A 19506-nucleotide genomic window follows, 5' to 3' on the forward strand; every position below is an offset into this window, starting at 1 on the left:
TTTAAAAAATTTACCTCCCCCCCCCCCCCCCCCTCCCTATGTGCAAGAGACTAACACGTTTGTCACTTTTATCCTTTATTTGCAGAGGAAAATCTGTCAGGCTAAATGCTGTGTTTATGCTTCTAGATGGTTTAAATGATGAGTGTTTAAATATATTTACATGCATATGCGTTTAGATGCGTCTGGTACCAAATCCTAGCAACAAAATGTGTTTACGTGCACTTTGGTGTGTTAAGAAGTTCACATCCATTCCTAGATGCACCTGACTTCTATTTTTTGAAAACACAGAAAAACTGACCACAGACAAAAGCATCTATACACCACCGGGTGTGAATATACGAATTGGGATTCATTAGATGCATATATATGGATTTGCAAAAGCCTTTTAAATGCATATAAAAGCATCTAATCGCACATAGTGTGAATGAAGCCTAAGAGGAAGAGAATGAGTGCAGTTGTGAAATCCCCATCACCAGAGCACTGGAGAAATTCTAGTATCTACCCAAAGCTGAGATGTTTGACATGGAAACTATAATGCTGTGGGATCAATTTTATTTACAATTTTAAAGTGAATGCGATGTATATTTTTTTTACAAATAAAAGTTGTAAATGTGTATAGAACACAGCGGAAGAAGTTTTCTTTCAGACACTGAAGCCTTGTAGGAGAAGTTGGGGCACATTCACCGATGTGTGTAACTTTCTGCTTAAGCTATTGAACTCTGAAAACCACAAACTTGTAATAAGCCTGAAAAACTCTAAAAAGGAGCAAAGCTCCACCTGCTGGCTGCTTATTGAAATCTAAAATCTTCAGATGCATGATTTCATATTTTGGAATATAAAGAAATGTATTTTTACACATTAATTATCTTAAGGGGAGGAGGGGTTTCTCTCTAAGGTGGACCCCCTAAACCACTGCAATCAGTTTAACTCCTTCCATTCTGTAGTCATTTATATACTTTGTAGCTCATCTGCTAAGAAAATCATTTCCAATGTCTTCAGATCTCTCGTATATTCAACTTGTAATCTATCTGTATATGAATCATGTATTTTTTTAATTATCTCTAATGCCTGCATTATCGACGAGACCAAACCAGAACCAATCACTGACTGACTGACTGATGGTATCTTGATCAGAGCTCAGGATGCTTTGCTGGGTTTCAGATTTATGACCAGTTCTTGCTTTTACTGCAGAGCTAAATGTAGATGCCATTTGGCCATGGCGATGTATATTATGTGTGGTTAGGTCAGAGATTTTTATTTTTCCACCCATAGCAGCTTGCATTTTAAAGCTGGTAGATGCACAAACACAGAGGCTTGAAAGACCAAGTCGTATACAATCTTACATTCACACAAGCCTCCTGCGTTTGGTTTATTTAAATGCTGCAGAAATGATGAAATATAAAAAAAAAAAACACTCTCTACTTCACAGATTAGCTTCTCCTGGGTTTAAATGTACTTGTGTTTCCATGGGATTTGACACATTCATAGTATCTGATCTACCACTAAGTTTTATTTGCTTAAAATGCTGCTAAGCTGGACGCACCTAAACGCAGTGTGTGAATTATACCATTAAGGGATCCTTCACATGGGTACAGAGTCCTGATCGATACGTCCGAGAGCTGCAGGTGTTCTTTAAAGCCCGAATGTACGAATCAATTGCTGGCTTACGCTGTACGCTGTTAAACGTTGGTCCGAGTGTGGTCATCTGTACAGGTTCGGATGTACGGCACAGGACACAGTCTGCTTTCAGAGGTATACAACTGTACCTGTATGCAACTACATGCTCAGAGCAGCATTTACCCGGATACAACCATAGCCTGTCATTGATTTGTATACGTCCGGGCTTTACACAAAACCTGTACAGAACCCCAAAAATCAATACATGCATTTAGAAATCTTTAAACACATGAAATTGCAGGTTTGTCAATGGAAGTGTGAATGAGGCCTTACTGCTCTCCACCGTGAAAGACATTTCTCATCTTATAGAATTTACTCTCTTGGCATGGGTTAGCGCTCCGAACAATTGGCACTTAGATTGGAAGCCAAGGGTTAAGGGCCCATTCACACCATGGTGTTGCCCTAAACGCACTGTACTGTGTATTTAATGTACACAATTGCACGGAGCAGTTAGCATGTAGTACTGTGGGCCATGCTTGAACTGCAATGTGTGGTACCATAATACCGTGCGCATTGTGGGGCAGTAAATGTTGTGCATGTACTACTCTCCTTCACCAGACCACAACGCAGTGCGTGGTATTGCAGTTAGAGCTGCAGCTAACGATTATTTTCAAAATCGATTAGTTAGCCGATTATTGAGTTCGATTAATCGGTTAAGCAGTACTGTGCTCCAAGCTTGGCCACATGGAGGTGCGTTGGAGAGCCATAAAATGAATGTTAATGAAGCTAGTGCACAGTGCTGCACGCTATGTGAAGTCTATTAAACACGCTATCCCGCACGTTTAGCGCAAAGCTGTGCAATGAATGGGTCCTGAGTAGTGTGGCTTGCAGCAAGTGCTGCTTTCGTAGGGATGCATGGCATGATCTATAAAATGCATGCAAAGGGCACTATAATAAATGAGAAACTGAGCTGTGATTGTATCCACTGTTTCATTTACTTGGTAGGTTTGTACTGGTGTTTTGTCTTACAAAATTGCAGGTCTCAGGGATGAGAGATGGACATTTTCTTCTTGTGTCTTGCCCCCTCCCCTTTCCTTTAAGGCCAAAATGTTTTCTGCAGGATTGGGAAATGAGTCAGTGTGGATTGTTTGTGGCAGACAACTAACTGGAGAGACGGTTCATCCTGGCAGTCTGGAACAATTGCTTTAGGATGCTTTGCTGAGCCTTGGAGAAATCAGTCACTTCAGCTTCCCATCAAAACCCCTGACTGTGTCCCACAATAAGTGCAGCAGCGTCTCCCCCCCAGCCCAAATATCTGCTCTCTCCACTTGTGCGTCGTATACACCGCGCTACGACCACGGCTTTGTTTTCTAACTAGGGAAACGCTAATGGCTTCTCTGCAGCTAAACTAACTTTGTGTGCATTGCAGGATCTATATATAGAGCGCTCTGGGTTTGTTTTCAGCCTTGTAGTATAATATTATACAATATTTTTGTGGTTTCTAGTTTTCTTTTCCCTGATGTTTGCAGCTTATGTTTTATGGGTCAGTAAGATGGAAGCAGCAATTTATTGGAAGATTTTACAGACACCCTTAGACTAAAATAGTGTTAAATTCATTTTGTTTTTCTTCTGCCTTAAGTGACCTGCAACTGTAATATCAAGCTTTGGAAACATCTTGAGTCATTGTTATAACTGCAGACACACCCGGCCATATTATTTTCGATTGGCGTAGCTGCAGTTTGCCTTTGTTATTTTGCCAGCTATAGCCTTTTAGGAATTATTTACCAGCCTCTCGCTGCATTCCATTCATCTGATTGAATCCAGTTTGCGAGGTGAAGTGTGGATCATGAGAAGAAAGTTATCGGCTCACTTGCTGTTGCATGAGGTGACTTGTATGAAATGTATTGCATATTTAACAAAATGGCTGCCTCTAGGGTGATTCGTGTTTCTTGGCATGTATGAGAGAAGATTTAAAGGGGAACTTCACCCCCCAATGGGTTTTTCCCCCTGCTGGTGTTATGCCCGTTTATGCTGGCCATACATTGGTAGATTGCCGAACAAACATTCATACAACGAACCTCTACACAGGCTATTCCCCCTTCAGTCTATCATGAATGCTGCTGCTAGGCTCATCCACCTAACCAACCGCCCATTGTCTGCAACCCCCCTCTGCCAATCCCTGCACTGGATTCCATCCCCCGCCCCTCTCTGCCAATCCCTGCACTGGCTTTCATCCCCTGCCCCCCTCTGCCAATCCCTGCACTGGATTCCATCCCCTGCCCCTCTCTGCCAATCCCTGCACTGGCTTTCATCCCCCGCCCCTCTCTGCCAATCCCTGCACTGGATTCCATCCCCTGCCCCCCTCTGCCAATCCCTGCACTGGATTCCATCCCCCACCCCTCTCTGCCAATCCCTGCACTTGCTTCCAATCAGCCAAAGGATAAAATTCAAAATATTCTCAACGACTTACAAAACCATCCACAACTCTGCCCCTGGCTATATCTCCAACCTTGTTTTAAAGTATCACCCTAACCGTCCCCTACGCTCCTCCCAAGACCCCCGGCTCTCTAACTCCCTCGTCATCTCCTCCCATGCTCGCCTCCAGGACTTCTCTAGAGTATATCCCATTCTTTGGAATTCCTTACCCCAACCTGTCCGTCTATCTGACTGTCTTTCGGCGATCACTTAAGACTCATATCTTTAGGGAAGCTTATCCCACCTCAACCTAACCCCTGAACCATCACGTTCTCAAAACAATTCCTCCCCACACAGCCCCCTCCTCATGTATCACTTGCCCCTCCCTTTTAGATTGTAAGCCCTCAGGGGCAGGGCCCTCCTTACCATCTTGTCTTGATTTGTATTGTGATTTGTAATGTCTTCCTTATATTGTAAAGCGCTGTGCAAACAGTTGGCGCTATATAAATCCAGTATAATAATAATACAAAGGATCTTTCTGGAGCATGCGATAATGCCATCAGAGACTTCACAAATGTCAGTTTTATTTGATTTCCTTTTCGACTTAACATTCAGTTTAGAAACAAATGGAGTTTCCCAAAGGAAAACCACATTCACTTCAATTTTCCATCCTGCCCCTTGAACTTTTTTCATCACTGCGGTGGAAACTGATCATCGATTTGACCCTATCAGCTATAAGAAAGTGGAATGTTTTAAGAACAAATTTTCTCAAACGAAATTCTTCTGGTGTTTGGCCAGGTTTAGCAAGTCCAGCATTGTTGTACTAGGATCCGCTGCGTCACGTGCCAGGTCCTACGATGCCAACGTTGTCAGGAGCCAGCTGTCTCTTAGGCCCCGTTCCCACTGCGCGATATGCAAATCGCGCGACATTGCGAGATTTGCTGTGCGATGTCGCGTTCAAGCTTGCATTGAGCATTTAAATCGCGGCTAAATCCGCTCCAAAAAGGGTCCTGCTGTAGCGACACACGACCCGCGACAGCAGGACCCTTTACCCCATTGGATTGCATTGGAGCGCGATATCGCGCAGTAATTTGCTGCGATATCGCAGGAATTACCGTGCGATAAATCGCTCAATGTGAACGGGGTCTTACTGGTTTAGGCAGCCGCCACCTGATAATGCACCACTTTTCCCTTGGTTTAGAAAGATATCTTATCCATTCTCTCACTTCCTGATGTATCTCTAGAACAGGAAGTGAAGGGAAATCTTCCCAACTAGACACAGAAAAAAAAGGTTGTGGTTAGAGATGCAGTTTAAGTACTTTCTAGGTTACCGACTAGGAACAAGCACACATCTATGTACTCAAAGATTATTGAAAGTAGCATGACTGCCAGGGAACTTGCATTTTCAGAAGGGAAAGCCCAGCACCGGCTGTTTACAGATATGCACAGTTTATGAATTTAAGAAATTAATAGATCAAGTATCTACAGCTGAACTCCGGCTTTACCTTCAGTCTTGCACAGTTGCACAGCTCCTTTGCTGTACTAAGATTGCTTGATTTCACTGCACACTGTTTGCAACAGGTGAATTGGGGACTTCCTAATTTCCTGACTGGAGGACATTCAGCATCATCTATCTTTTTCCTACCTATCATTACTGTCCCTGGTCCACCCCTTCAAATCATAGGATTTCAGTTCATTGAATCATGGAGGCTCAGCATCATATGTGGACATTACCTAGGGTGCGTCTGCCCAGGAAGGCCCACTTCTCCAGAGTGACCCCCCTTATCCCAGTCAAGATATTTGTATACCTCCTCCCAAAGGGTCAGCTCACTGCTTGAATCTGGACTTAGGGCTCATGTGAGGAATACTGAGACAGGGTGCTGTAATGTTTTCATGAAGGATGTACAACACCTTAACGGCCCCTCCCACTTCCATGCTCTGCCTGCATTGCATAGAGAAGCACAGAGATCCAGTGAATATATCACTGGGTCTAAAATAAGGGTTATAATTAAAAAATGACATTGGCATGTTGTTGGGTGTAGAAGAGGAACCAATGAAGGCAAATTATAAGCAGAATAAACTTTGGGCCTGCAAGGGTTAACCTCTCATTTTCATCTAGTGGGAAAATAGAAAAGTTATACTCACCCAATCCTCTGAGCCTGACAGCTATGACAGCGCTCCCTCTAGCCTGTCTCCCCCTCTACTGCAGCGATGGTATGTACCTTGGTGTCCTCACATCCTATACATTGTGTAGAGAACATGATGACTCACAGGACCTTAGACTGCTGCAGTGGAGGGGAGAGACACTCCGGGGATTAGTCTAAGATCAAGCCAGCTCGGAGGATGCGGTGAAAACAAGCACTTAATCCTGTTCAGAGTCTAAGGGCCCTGTCACACCAAGAGTGCGTTCCAGCGCGTTCGGCCTCTTGAACTCAACCCGGCCGGCTGCATGCACTATTTTTTGCCGATCGCACTGGACTGGAACGCAGTCACTAATGTGCCACGCGTTTGGGTGCCGGGGGGCGTGACTGTGGTGCCATTGAGTTCAATGCACCGCCATGCCCCCTCCCGCCCCAAGACGAAGTGAGCCGGCTGGGTTGCGTTCCAGAGGCCTGAACGCGCTGGAACGCACTTCTGAAACAGCCGGTGCTGGGCTTTCCCTTCTGAAAATGCAAGTTCCCTGGCAGTCATGCTAATTTCAATTATCTTTGAGTACATAGATGTGTGCTTGTTCCTAGTTGGTAACCTAGTAAGTACTTAAACTGCATCTCTAACCACAACCTTTTTTTTCTGTGTCTAGTTGGGAAGATTTCCCTTCACTTCCTGTTCTAGAGATACATCAGGAAGTGAGAGAATGGATAAGATCTTTCTAAACCAAGGGAAAAGTGAGCCGGCTGGGTTGCGTTCCAGAGGCTGAACGCACTCTTGATCCTCCCCATCATTCACTACAGAAGATTTGTATTAAAACACTGTTTTTTAGGACCCCTTCACACTGGTATTCACAAATATGGGTTTAGAGGACATTGATAAATTCATGTAATGATTTCATTGGTATCATTCAAACTGAACGTTTATATGCGTTTAGGTCAGTTCCGCTCTGCTGCGTTTAGAGAAAATAGAATTCTGTGCGTCCAGGGTCCGATTAGAAACTCTAAATGTGCTTAAACGCACAGCAACGTGTACATCTAAACTCTGGAGAAAGTGAACTGGACGCATAACTTTTGTTTCTAGTTCTCAGATAATTTCTCTTGTTTTTAAATAACCTGAAAGGATTCTCCATTGCCAATAGCAGTCTGTTTTGCTTTTTTTTTTTTAAGCAAAATATACTAGATGAGATATAATTCTGTGCGGCTGCTTTATGCCGTATCGGCTTCTGTTTATAAATGTCCTTTACTATTACTTGTGCCTGGGCAGAGCAGCTTGCAATCTAAATATTACCTTTTATAGCTTGGGAATACTTTGTGTGTGTGCTTAAAGGCGGCCCCTTGACGGTGCATTTTAGGCCACTCATGAATCACAGGGGTTGAAAACATGTTTTTCTGGGTTTGCAATGATTCCCCTGTAGAGGAGTTCACATCCTGGGAACACAGAATCATTTCAGTTCTCCCGGAGACTGAGAGACACGTGAAATCCTGTGGCATGCGCTACTGTAACCTCCCAGAGCAAAGCTTCCAACTGGTGCCTGCTATGAGCTTGCCCACTGTGTCAGAAGCATTGATACACACGTCTGACATCAGCTAGGCATGTAATTGCCCAAAACTCATAACCAACGCCAGTTTTCAGAATAACTGCCAAAACCGCAGGGCAAGGGGCCTCTCTCCCCTCTGATTTTGGCCCTCTTTCTCTGCACCAGACAGCTTGAGGTTTGTTCCTGCGGGACACAGACCTGCCTTGTTAGGAAATCCATCCACGCTGTTTAGGGAGCATACAATGCCTCAAATAGCTCTGTGTATAGTAAGCAGGAGTGGAAATAGGCCATAAGCACAAGCAGGATGAGCTATAAATATAGAATATTCTGCGCCCTCAATTCCACACATGTTAGTCATGGTAGTGCAGTGGCAGTTTTACACTTATAAGGTATATACAAACAGCACAGCATGCCGTCGTGTCTGCTTTGCCTGATCGCTTTTTAAGTGTTAACAGTTTTTGAGGGGTAAGCGCAGCATTACGTTTTTCTGCTCGGCACACATGATAAACTACTGCAGGTCATAACACTTGAGGGCTGATTTATGAAAAGCCATGCTTGTTGCCCGTAACAGATTCCTTGTTTTGTCTTCCATCACTTTTGGTCAAATCCAGTTGCTATGGGAAATAGAATTGCTGCATTTCTTTCGTATTTTTTGTTTTTTTTGCTTAATCGGCCCTACAGACTCCAAATTTAATACAGAAAATAGATACATCTTGTTACTAAAGCAACCAATCAGATTCTCTGTTTCATTCTTATTGCAGGAAAGCAATGTCTTTCAAAGGCAAAAGCCTTATTTCCACGTGGTTGCAGTCTGGTATGTCATTTCCAGTGCGTTTTGTTCTTGCTCAGTTGTAGAATCTTTTGGCGTATTTAAAGTGAAACTCCAGGAATTATCCATTTTGTCCAGCTTGGCTCGATGTAAGTATCCATATCTGATATCCTGAGCATTGTTGGGGATGTTGAAAATCACTGTAGCAGTCTGGGCTACATATAGTAAGAACCACAATCTTCCGGGTGCAGCTCCAGCCACTTCCCCTCTGACAACTGAACGCAGTAAGTCACTTGCTCACGATTGCCGCCATTCAGAAATTGCCTTGTATCTTATTCAGTGGATGCAAGGTGTTCTCTAAATGGACAAGGAGATTGCGAGGTCATCCCCCCCGCCCCCAACACTTTGTCCTATCAGAGCATGTCTTGTATTCATTGATTAAAAATACAAGACGTTCTCTGAATGGCGGTGGTGCCATGCAAGCGACTCCCCATGCTCAGAGTGCAGATGGGAAGCCTCTGGAGCCTTTGTCAGAGATATCATTGTATGTAGCCTGGACCACTACAGTGATTTCGGCATCCCCAGCAGCCTTCTGGATATCGGTGAGAAGTGATTACATAAGAAGTGATTACATAAGAAGTGATTACATAAGAAGTGATTGTTTAGCTATCAATGCCTTAAGAAATGGAAAATGCCTATATCTTGCAAAGAAAAAAAAAATATATATATTTTGTTTTCTTTTTCTTTGCAAGATATAGGCATTTTCCATTTCTTAAGGCATTGATAGCTAAACAATCACTTCTTATGTAATGAATGGTTAGTGTGACAGGTGAGGAGACCGGGAAAGTGAATGTAGAGATCTCACAGCCACAGTGGAGAAAAAGTTGGTGTGTGGTTCTGATTATTAGCATCTACTATAATGTATATGCTTTGGATTGTTTGCCCCTTAAAGGAGAAGTATTGGGAGAGTAAAATGTACTCCTCCTTATTATAAAGCAGGTGTCACATGCTGTCTCTATAGATTGAGAACTGAGCGATCACAAACCACTGATTGCTCAGCTCATTGTCTTCTCCCTAATGGGAGTAATGACTGTCAGTCACCGCTACCCTCAGGGATTCTGCCCTCTCTCTGTTCCTCCAGCGCTCATTGGAGGGACAGATGAGAGGGGGTGGGCACAGCTGGTTCTGGCTCTAGAGACTCACAGCCAGCTGTCAATCAGTCAGCAGGGTGGATCCTGACAATATTGTCGAGATCTTTCCCAGCTCTGCATGGCTATCGGGCAGTAGTCTGATAAATGCTGACTTTGGGTCACAGGGAGACATTGTAAATGTACATCTGTGACCCAAAAGAGGACTATGTGCCCATTCACACCGGATCCGCTGTGATACATTTTTCAACAGAAAAATGAATGGGTGTGATTGTGTCTAGTTCATCCCGGATCTGTTGTTACGTTGCACTGAAAAAGTAGTGCATGTTCTTTTTTTTTTTTCTTCAGCACAGCGTAACGCAACGGATCCAGTGCCCCATTCACACACCCGTTCATCTTCTGGTGCCCTTCCATTAACATCCATTGAAAAATGGATTGCAACACAAGCAAGGCATTGGTGTGACCTAGCTCCATTCACGCCCATTCATTTTCCAGTGCTCTTCCATTAACATCCATTGAAACGGATCACAATGCACTGGATTGGAAGGATATCGGAAGGTACAATTGCAAGTCAATGGACACTTCGGTAACTTGCGATTTCCTTCCGATTTTTGGTGTGAATGCACCCTAAAGCCCACCCCCCCCCCCCCCAAAAAAAAAAGTTTGGCTTTAGTTCTCTTTTAACAGTTTGAAAAATAATAAAATGACTAACAAATGTACAGTAACATAAAAAGTATCTTTTCACACAAGTGTTGCGCTTCTTCACTGAACAGCCTTGAATTTGCAGTGTCCTGCTGTGTAGTTCTGTGTAAACAATTGTTGAATTGTGTTGTACAAGGTTCTTTCATTGCTTACAAACAGTATATCGAAGTGCAAATATTAGCAGAGCACAGCGTACATCTATTGATGCATCAGTGCAGGGCACGTGCAGGAACAGAGCTGCTCTGTTATCAAGACACAACACACTGTGAGATGCCAGTGAGAGGCGCACCCTTCCTGCGTGGGGGCTTGTTTTGTGTTCTGTCCATTGAAATAGGATGCTGAGGCTTGAAAGAATGAATGGCAATTTGTGTCTCTGGGAAATGACAGCTGCAGAGGAGTCAGTGCAAGTTTGCCTCTGATGGCCTCTGGTGGCCCCCTTTTTGCTGCCAAATTGTTTCTTGGATTCTTAAAATGATATACATAGCAAAACAAGAAAGCCCAACCTTACCAGTCAACTCTCCCCCATAGAAGAATTGGCCAATGGAAAGCAAAAACTACACACGTTTTACAGCTCAGGAGCTCAAAGTATTCAATTCAGATGTCAACATAGCAACCAGGCAGCTAGCACTTTCATAGAAAACAAAAGGGAACAGAGCGCCACCTCCGTGTGTGTAAAATCGTTTATTACAATAAATAAAACAAGGCATAAAGGTACTCACAAACAAAAGTTTTCATGAGGCTTTAACAACAAACGAGAGGCCACACTGTCTGTTAACCCAACCTGGTATCCCCCCGATTATGTAACACGGTAGCCTTCGGTCACATCACCGTCAATCAAGATTCAATCAAGATGATTCTGATGAAGGGGGCTTGCCCCTGAAACGCGTCAATCTTGTCTGACTGCGGTCAGTGGACGGTGATGTGACCGAAGGCTACCGTGTTACATAATCGGGGGGATACCAGGTTGGGTTAACAGACAGTGTGGCCTCTCGTTTGTTGTTAAAGCCTCATGAAAACTTTTGTTTGTGAGTACCTTTATGCCTTGTTTTATTTATTGTAATAAACGATTTTACACACGGAGGTGGCGCTCTGTTCCCTTTTGTTTTCTATGTTCGTGGTGGAAGCCCCAGAGCCTTGGATGAGCAGCCCCTCAAGTCTGTGTGAAGAACTGTGATAAACTGTTGAAAACTTTGAGTGTGCAACAGCAAGTGGATTGTTCAGCTACGAGCCATTAGCGCCAAGAGCTAAAGAAAACTTTTTGTCTGAAGCTAGCACTTTCAGCAGGAGAGGTCCGCAGTAGTAGCATCCATGTTTCCTTTCACAAGGCAGATTTTTGGTAATTGCCCTATATAAATATATGCTTAGAAGCCTGTTCAAATTCATATCCATAAAATGTAGAGCGAATAGTGTGGAGACTGCGATGTCCTGTGGTATGTTCTCTTAATTGACAAGAGTACTCGCTGCTAGAAGTAGAGGCCGGTCACATGACCCGTCAGTCATATGGTAGATTTCCTCCTGCTCCTGACAGTCCTCCCATCATTCTTTCGAGCCCCAAAGCAACCAAACAGCTGGTGTATTGAATATTATTGGTTTACTGTTATATGCCCTAATTAAGTTATTAATGTATATATGCGCACAGTACTTTATGAATCATTCTGTGAATGAAACACATGCTTGATTTTTTTACAACACAACTACATATCATCTTAGCATTCTTGACACCCTAAGACAGGGGCGCCCACTATTTTTCGTCTGGATATCTACTTTTCAAATGACGAGCTCATTGAGATCTACCAACGAAAAAACACCTATGAGGAGAGGACATGGTGATCTACCAGTGATCGCTACGGGATCGACTGGTAGATCGCGATCGACCTTGTGGGCACCCCTGCCCTAAGATATATCTTTAAGAATTGAACAAGTAACAAACATTACGCTGATCAGGACCCAGTGGTTGATTAATTGATCAGATTGTTTTTCCTCCTCAAAAACTATTTTGTTCAGCATACACCTTTTGCTGTATTCAGAGGTTGTGTGCAATCCTGATGACCTTGTATCTTCTGTGAGCTGCCCTACTATTTATTTTATTTATTATTGCCATCTATACAGCGCTGATCATTTACACAGCACTTTACATATTGCATATTCGCATCAGTCCCTGCCATCAACGAGCTTACAATCGAAGGTCCCCTATGATGCACACAGGTTTGATTTTAGATTGGAGCCAATTAACCACCTTTGGAGTGTGGGGGGAAACTGGAGTACCTGGAGGAAACCCACACACAAACACAGGGAGAACATTCAAACTCCTTGCAGATGGTGTCTTGGCCAGGATACGGACTGGGGACCCCTCAGTGCTGCAAGGCAGAAGCGCCAACCACTAAGCCACTGTGCTGCCCACTACAGTTCACCCCAATATAAACCATGCCTCTGACAAGATGTTTGTTGTGATTTTGGCGAATTAGTGCTGTAGTTGCAATTATAAATATGTAGGTGGGCTTCCCAAATGCTACATGGGGAAAGGGGTGGTGTCATTAAAACAGGAAAACTGACCAAACTTCTGAATAAGTAACAGTTTTACAAGGGATAGGCACTTGATTAGTTCTGCCTCTTGGTTGAAAAATATCTGACATGCTTAAAAATTGTGCTCTTTGAATAAAGACGGATTTAGAAATCTTTCTATGTGTATACAAGCCATAACCCTGACCTCGAATAGAGCAGGAGCATCCACAGCAGAAATGGCCAGTTGCATAGCTTGTGCTTGTGGCAATTCTTTGCCTTTCACCGGTCTGCTGCCTGTTGAGTAGGAAGGATTATGTGAAATTTTACAAGAGGAGTGTTTTTTTTCTCTTTAAAGGGATTCCTCCTACTCCTGGCAGCTTACAGGTTTGCCCGTTGGGCTGTGGGCCATGGTTTTTGGAGAATAGCAAACAGACATGCCAGGAGCCTTCCCTTACTGGCTGATTATCTCTGTTTGGGCTGTTTGTACACTTGGCAGTGCGTTCTGTAAATGATTTCAGCCTGCAGAAACTCTGCATTTCCATCTACTTGTGTCTGAGGATTATCGCTATTAGCTACAAGCTATGTGCACTTACTGCAATAAATATCCTGTCTGTGTGTCTACTTCAGGGGGGCATGCGCGCCATACTTTAATTTCACCTCCGTCTTGCAACAGTATCATTCTGTAATGCAACAAACAATTACGTTGCTGGACCTCTTATGACCAGCATTGTAAAGGATTTAGCAGATTTAATATCTTCTCCAAATTGAATTATCATCTGCTGCTATAACAGTGACCAATAGATAACTCAAGACAGCCCCCTCATGCTTCATAGGTAGTAACTGTGATAACCCGATATATACTTAATAGTGGATTTGAATGATCCAGAAAAAACATCAGAGGGTCTGATTGTTCTATTTTAAGGTGCCAACTTGCCATATTCCAAGACTGATTTGAATTCAGGCCCTTGTTGACCATCACCGACGAAGTCAATTGTTGACAATTCCATGGCCTGTTAAAATGTATAGTTCGAGCTATAATGACTTTTTGATAATGTCATAGTTGTTTTATCTTCTTTGTTGACCTGCATAAATCGGTAACCGTGTATAACACCTGATCTCTACTATACTGTGAGTGAACCGGGTTACTAGGATGTCTTTTTCATATGTATCTGCACTAAAAACTCAATAAAAAACGACATGCTTAAAAAAAAAAAAAAATGTATAGTGCGAAGAAATGGTTTGTAAGAACTCCTATGGGGGAATTTATTAAAACTGGAGCAGACCAAATCTGGAGCAGATTTGCGCTGCAGCCAATCAGCTTTTCTTTCATTTTCACATTTTACCTGGGCAAACTAAGAAGAGATGCTGATTGGTTGCCACAGGCAACTGCTCCAGATTCTGTTTGCTCCAGCTTTGATCAATTCCCCCGTCAGTGTTCCCATATTGTATCAGCATTGGAGTATTGGCACCCTCGTTCAGACCAATTTTTTTTTAGAAACCTTTATCATCTGCATGCAGGGTCAGTGTTTTTTTGTCATTTGTAAAAAAAAATCTGTTTTAGGTTTTCTTGCTACCTAAAAGTGACCGCTCTCTTCCATATTATATAGACTGGTTCCTAAACAGTGGAAGAATCTGCCATCCCTTCACAGTATGTCTGAGGGAAACAAGCTGGTTTGATATCATACTGGGAGAGAGTACATTGGGGAGTTGGACTGCTTTTTTTTCTAATGTTGGCTCCAAGAGGATCTAAAGTTAATTTCATTTTTAATTTTAGGTCTGATTTTGGTAATGAAGCAAGGAGCTTGTCAGCTCCTGGGTTTTCATCTTCAAAAAACAGGTCAGCAGAGTCAGCTCCTGTATTTCTGTTGTGACAGGCTCTCTTCACATTGCAGACCTTCTGTTGCCTACATTGTATATTGAGGTGGCTGGGTACTTGCATCCCGCTCCTCGGTTTTACACTTTTTCAGGGAGGTAGGTAGCCATGATTTTTGGCCCTGTAATACTTCTCGTTGTGACGTTCCCTCATCTGTCCTTCATTATGTATAATTATGCTTGCATAAGGGAAGTGGAACACACTTTGGGGTCATTCATACCATGTGTTCCACAGCGGATTTTGCTTTAAACCCTGGCTGCTTGGTTTAATTTATTCTGCTGAAATGTACTTACACAATGAAGAATAAAGAAAATACCGAAGCTGACCATAGACATTCTTTCACTGCCGACTGAGTTTTTCTAAAATTCTTCATAGATCGGTACTGGTTAGTGTTACGGCTCTGGGGGTGCGCGCAAGAAGACTCAGCAGACAGATAGCAATCACCTAATATCTAGAGGTTGTGTGTGCTTGTTTATACTAATTTAGGCTCCATTCACACCTATATTTTTGGTGCGGTTAGAGATTCCTGTGTCAGGAACTTGAAATTTCCTGCAACAGGGATCCCAAATCTGCCATTTACAAACGGCCGCTATCATCCATTCAAGTTAATGATCGGGTGTCAGCCAATGCATTTGAATGCTGGCACACCACATGTAATCATATGATGTATGATCACATGCGGTTAGGAATCAATTACTCTCCCTGGACTCATTGATCGTGCATCCAGGGATCGTCTACCATTATTTAGATATCTTTTTTTGCTTTGGGGTGGTGGGGGTTGATGACCATAGACATTAGGTGGCACTTGGGTAGTGAATGCAAGTTCTTACCACATGTATGTGCTGAGCAGATACTGTGGCACTTGTATTCTTGGGGTAACAGTAGAGACGAGTCAGTAAAATTCATTACAACTTCCACAACTTTAAAATTCATCACAACTTTATCTGCTAACTTAGACTGTATGTTTATTACCTGATTGGGCAAATCGGATGAAGATCATTTAACAACTATGGATGCTTTAACTCATACATGATATCTGTAGAGGTTGTACAAAACATTGTTGCAGTCTGCATTCTTCAGATGAGCTAATATATAGTTGTGGCTTTCACTGTGAAATGATAGTGGTGTTTGGAGTATGTAAGACAAAAGGCATTCATGCAGCTTTTCCTCCAAACCACATTACAGCCTTGATTCACCACAAAGGTAAATGGGGGCTGCGGTTCAAGCTCCAACGCATGTTTGGGCTTCAGGCACCAAAACTCCAACATCACATGTAGTTGTCCGTGTGTGTGTGTGAGAAACACTGCTTTGATACGTGTGATAATGCTAAAAGTCAGTGTTCAGGAGGCCACAAGCTGAATTTGTTATACAGGTGAAACTCGAATAATTAGAATATCGTGCAAAGTTCATTTATTTCACTAATGCAACTTAAAAGGTGAAACTAATATATGAGATAGACTCATTACATGCAAAGCAAGATAATTCAAGCCGTGATTTGTCATAATTGTGATGATTATGGCTTACAGCTCATGAAAACCCCAAGAACCCCAAATCCACAACCTCAAAAAAGTAGATTATTACATGCAATCAATAAAACAAGGATTGTACATAGAACAATATCGGACCTCTGAAAAGTACAAGCATGCATATGTACTCAGTACTTGGTTTGGGCCCCTTTTGCAGCACTTACTGCAATTACTTTTGCACGATATTATAATTATTTGAGTTTCACCTGTACAATTTCCTTAGATTTGAGTAGTTAAAGGGCTTACCTGATAACTAGGCAACTAGCATTTGCAGGAGGTCAGCAGTGGAAATATTTCGGTCAGTACAATTCTCCTATAAAGCTCAGCCAAATCATTTTCTTTTTAGTACAGTGGGAAAGGGTTAGAACTTCTGACAATATTTATTGCTGAGATTTCCCCTCATATGGTCTGCATATTTTTATGCCTCTGATATCAGGACACACAAGGTTGGGTTCACCACAAAAGAGAAAAAAAAACATGACAGAGGTTCTAACTCTTATCTTCTCTATCTGGAAAACAAGGTTTTGATTGGTGTTGGGCTTTAAATCTCATGATGCAATATGTTGGGAATGCAGCCTATTAACAAGGGAAATAGAACTTCACAGGGGATAGAGCATGATGTCATTTTATGTGTGGCCCAAACCACTAGGGCACATAAGTGTGATAATAGGAAGGAGAGCAGAGTAAGAGCGAAACCACAACACTCTGGATTTGCTGGAAAACTGTACAGAGATACAAATCTAATACTGTATCTGGTATAAACATTTCCCTGCACTAGATGCAATTTAACAAGAACATTTTTGTGGTAAAATCTTGAGCTGAATAATCCCAATGGTTATATGCTTTAGACTCTTTTAAAACTGAATGGGGTAGTTCTGTCTCTTATAGATTCTTTTTCATTTTTGTCTCCGCAGTGTGCCCAAGCGAGTGTGGGAGACTTGCCTGTACAGACGAGGGCGACTGTTGCCATCCGGAATGCCTGGGAAGCTGTACTGCTACACACAACGATAGCGCCTGTGTGGCTTGTCAACACTTCTACCACGAACGCAGATGTGTCCCAAGCTGTCCTGAGAACACCTACAGCTTTCAGGGATGGCGTTGCATCACTTTGGAAGAATGTGCCAACATGCACACGATATATAATGCACCAAACCGGTTTATCCTCCACAAAGGGGAGTGTGTGGACGAATGTCCATCAGGATACAGAGTGAATGAAAATCAAAGGTAACCTTGTCTGTTTCTGTGTGATGACCCTTCGACAAAAGTTTCTATTTCATTTACGCAAATTTGGAATGCCTACGTGGCTGTAGTGTATACATCTGATTAATTTTGCCCAGTGCAACTTCTGGTCAGCAGAACCTAAATAATACATTCCTACTTACCATGTTTGCTTTCTGGTCCTGATTTAGTTTACTACCTACAGAGTTAATGCTTGCTTGTAGACTGTGACACTGGCTCCCTCGAGGTGCCTACTTGCATCATTTCTGGAACATGCATGTTCCTACTTTGGCCTACCCCCTAAACCCACCTGTTGGCCATAAAATGTGTAAAGTGACCTAACTGGCCAACAGGGTGGTATGGGGTGGAGAGAAGAGATGGGCCATGACACAAGCTGTTGTCAGTATTTGCATAATAAACTGAGAATGCAGACAGACACCTGGAAGGACTTGGTTTCTCTGGCTTTTACAGGCCACAGTATTGCTTTGAGATTGAGTTTCCTAAAAAAAAGAGCTCGCTTTGACAGGATTTTTCAGAATAATACCAGGTATAATGGATAAATAATGGCCACTGAAGTGCGGTAATTCAGTGAAAAACATTTGCAGGTGTTTTAGGGGGAAGTATCCATTTGTCCATAAATGTCTCTGTCCTTTTCTATCCACTTCTCCTTTTTTTCTTCCACTATGTGTTTCTTCTTTTCTCTTTTATGGGATGTAAAGTTCATATTTTTGTGAATTCATGGTTCATTGTTTTGCCTCTATCTTGCAGTATGTTCTGCATTCCTTGTGAGGGCCATTGTCCTAAAGTCTGCATCGAGGAGAAGACCATTGACTCTGTCACCTCAGCGCAGATGCTGGAAGGATGTACAGTGCTGCAAGGAAACCTGTTGCTTAACATCCGCAAAGGCCGTAAGTAGCAAAACACAAAGTAGACTCGGGATATTGTTTGTGAACAATGCACCCAGAGTATGGCTTGTGATAGACAATATATAGTCTGTGTACAGCTTCCTTAGGAGGCAGTTAAAAGCACTTAGGACCATTGGAAGCATTGGCGAGAAGATCAGTGGGTCCCAGCAGTGTGGTGATGTGATCTAATAACAAGTGGTGAATAATTTTCCAGGCCCTGGACAGACATAACTCTCATTTACAATTCTACTCCAATATCCTGCAATTGTGGTTTCCTTATGTCCACCCATCATGGTTTTCTCATTAGATTGGTTCATTTCTTTTCATACAATTCATGATCAGATCTGATTCTTATGCTTCTTTTGCCTTTGCGTAACAGAAGTCGAGGTGCTCTTTCACATGTGTGATTAATTCGTATGAAGAGCATATTTTAAGCATTCTTAATAGCCATTGTGCTAAACCCAAGATTATTCCAGCCGGGTACACCATGGCTCACTCCACCTAGACTCAGGTTGGTGGAACCTACCAATAAAAAGTGTTGTGACATGCAGCATTGACCAAGAAATATTGGCATACTGAAGTTCTGCCATGCTGCCAAAGCCTACCCAGGAATGGGTTATAAACTTGAAGGGAGATACTCTAAACTCCCAGTTATCCAGCACCCATGGAGATCGGAAGATTCTTCATAACTGCAGTTTCTGGTTGCTTAAGAGTTAATAGTAACGCTCAGGCAACCACTCACCCACCATGGTGGCCCTTCACTCCCCCACGGCCCCATTCACCTGCCAGCTAGATTCTGCTGCCGGCAGGTGAATGTAAACAGCTGGGATCAATAGTCAGACTGCTATTGGCTATTTCAAATATCAATAGCCAATAGCAGTCTGGCTATTGCACCCGCCCACTGAGCAGAGGAGTGTACCTTAGAGAGAAGGTTCTCTCTTAGATCCACCTCTCTGCTTAGTGGGCAGGTGCATTTGAAAAAGCTAATAGCAGGCTGGCTATTGCTCCCCATTAATTACATTCTGCTGCCGACTGCGGAATCTAGCCACCGGCCGGCAGCAAGATGTAAACAAATAAATTTAGTTGCTACACAATTTTTTAGTGTGTACCAAGCAACTGGAATTTTTTTAGTGTGCATCAAAC

At 42.8% G+C, this 19506-nt stretch overlaps 1 protein-coding gene across 1 annotated transcript in view; it reads left to right on the plus strand.

The window, feature by feature from the left end:
- IGF1R (insulin like growth factor 1 receptor) overlaps positions 1-19506 on the plus strand; it is a 175690-nt gene that overhangs the window by 103432 nt on the left and 52752 nt on the right. The window contains exons 2-3 of the mRNA XM_018557091.1: positions 17155-17464; positions 18227-18366. Coding sequence (XP_018412593.1) covers positions 17155-17464; positions 18227-18366 — 450 coding nt within the window. The remainder of the gene's footprint in view (positions 1-17154; positions 17465-18226; positions 18367-19506) is intronic.

This window comes from Nanorana parkeri, unplaced genomic scaffold (genome assembly GCF_000935625.1).
Source record: "Nanorana parkeri isolate BGI_ZX_2015 unplaced genomic scaffold, ASM93562v1 scaffold266, whole genome shotgun sequence".
Lineage (NCBI taxonomy): Eukaryota > Metazoa > Chordata > Amphibia > Anura > Dicroglossidae > Nanorana > Nanorana parkeri.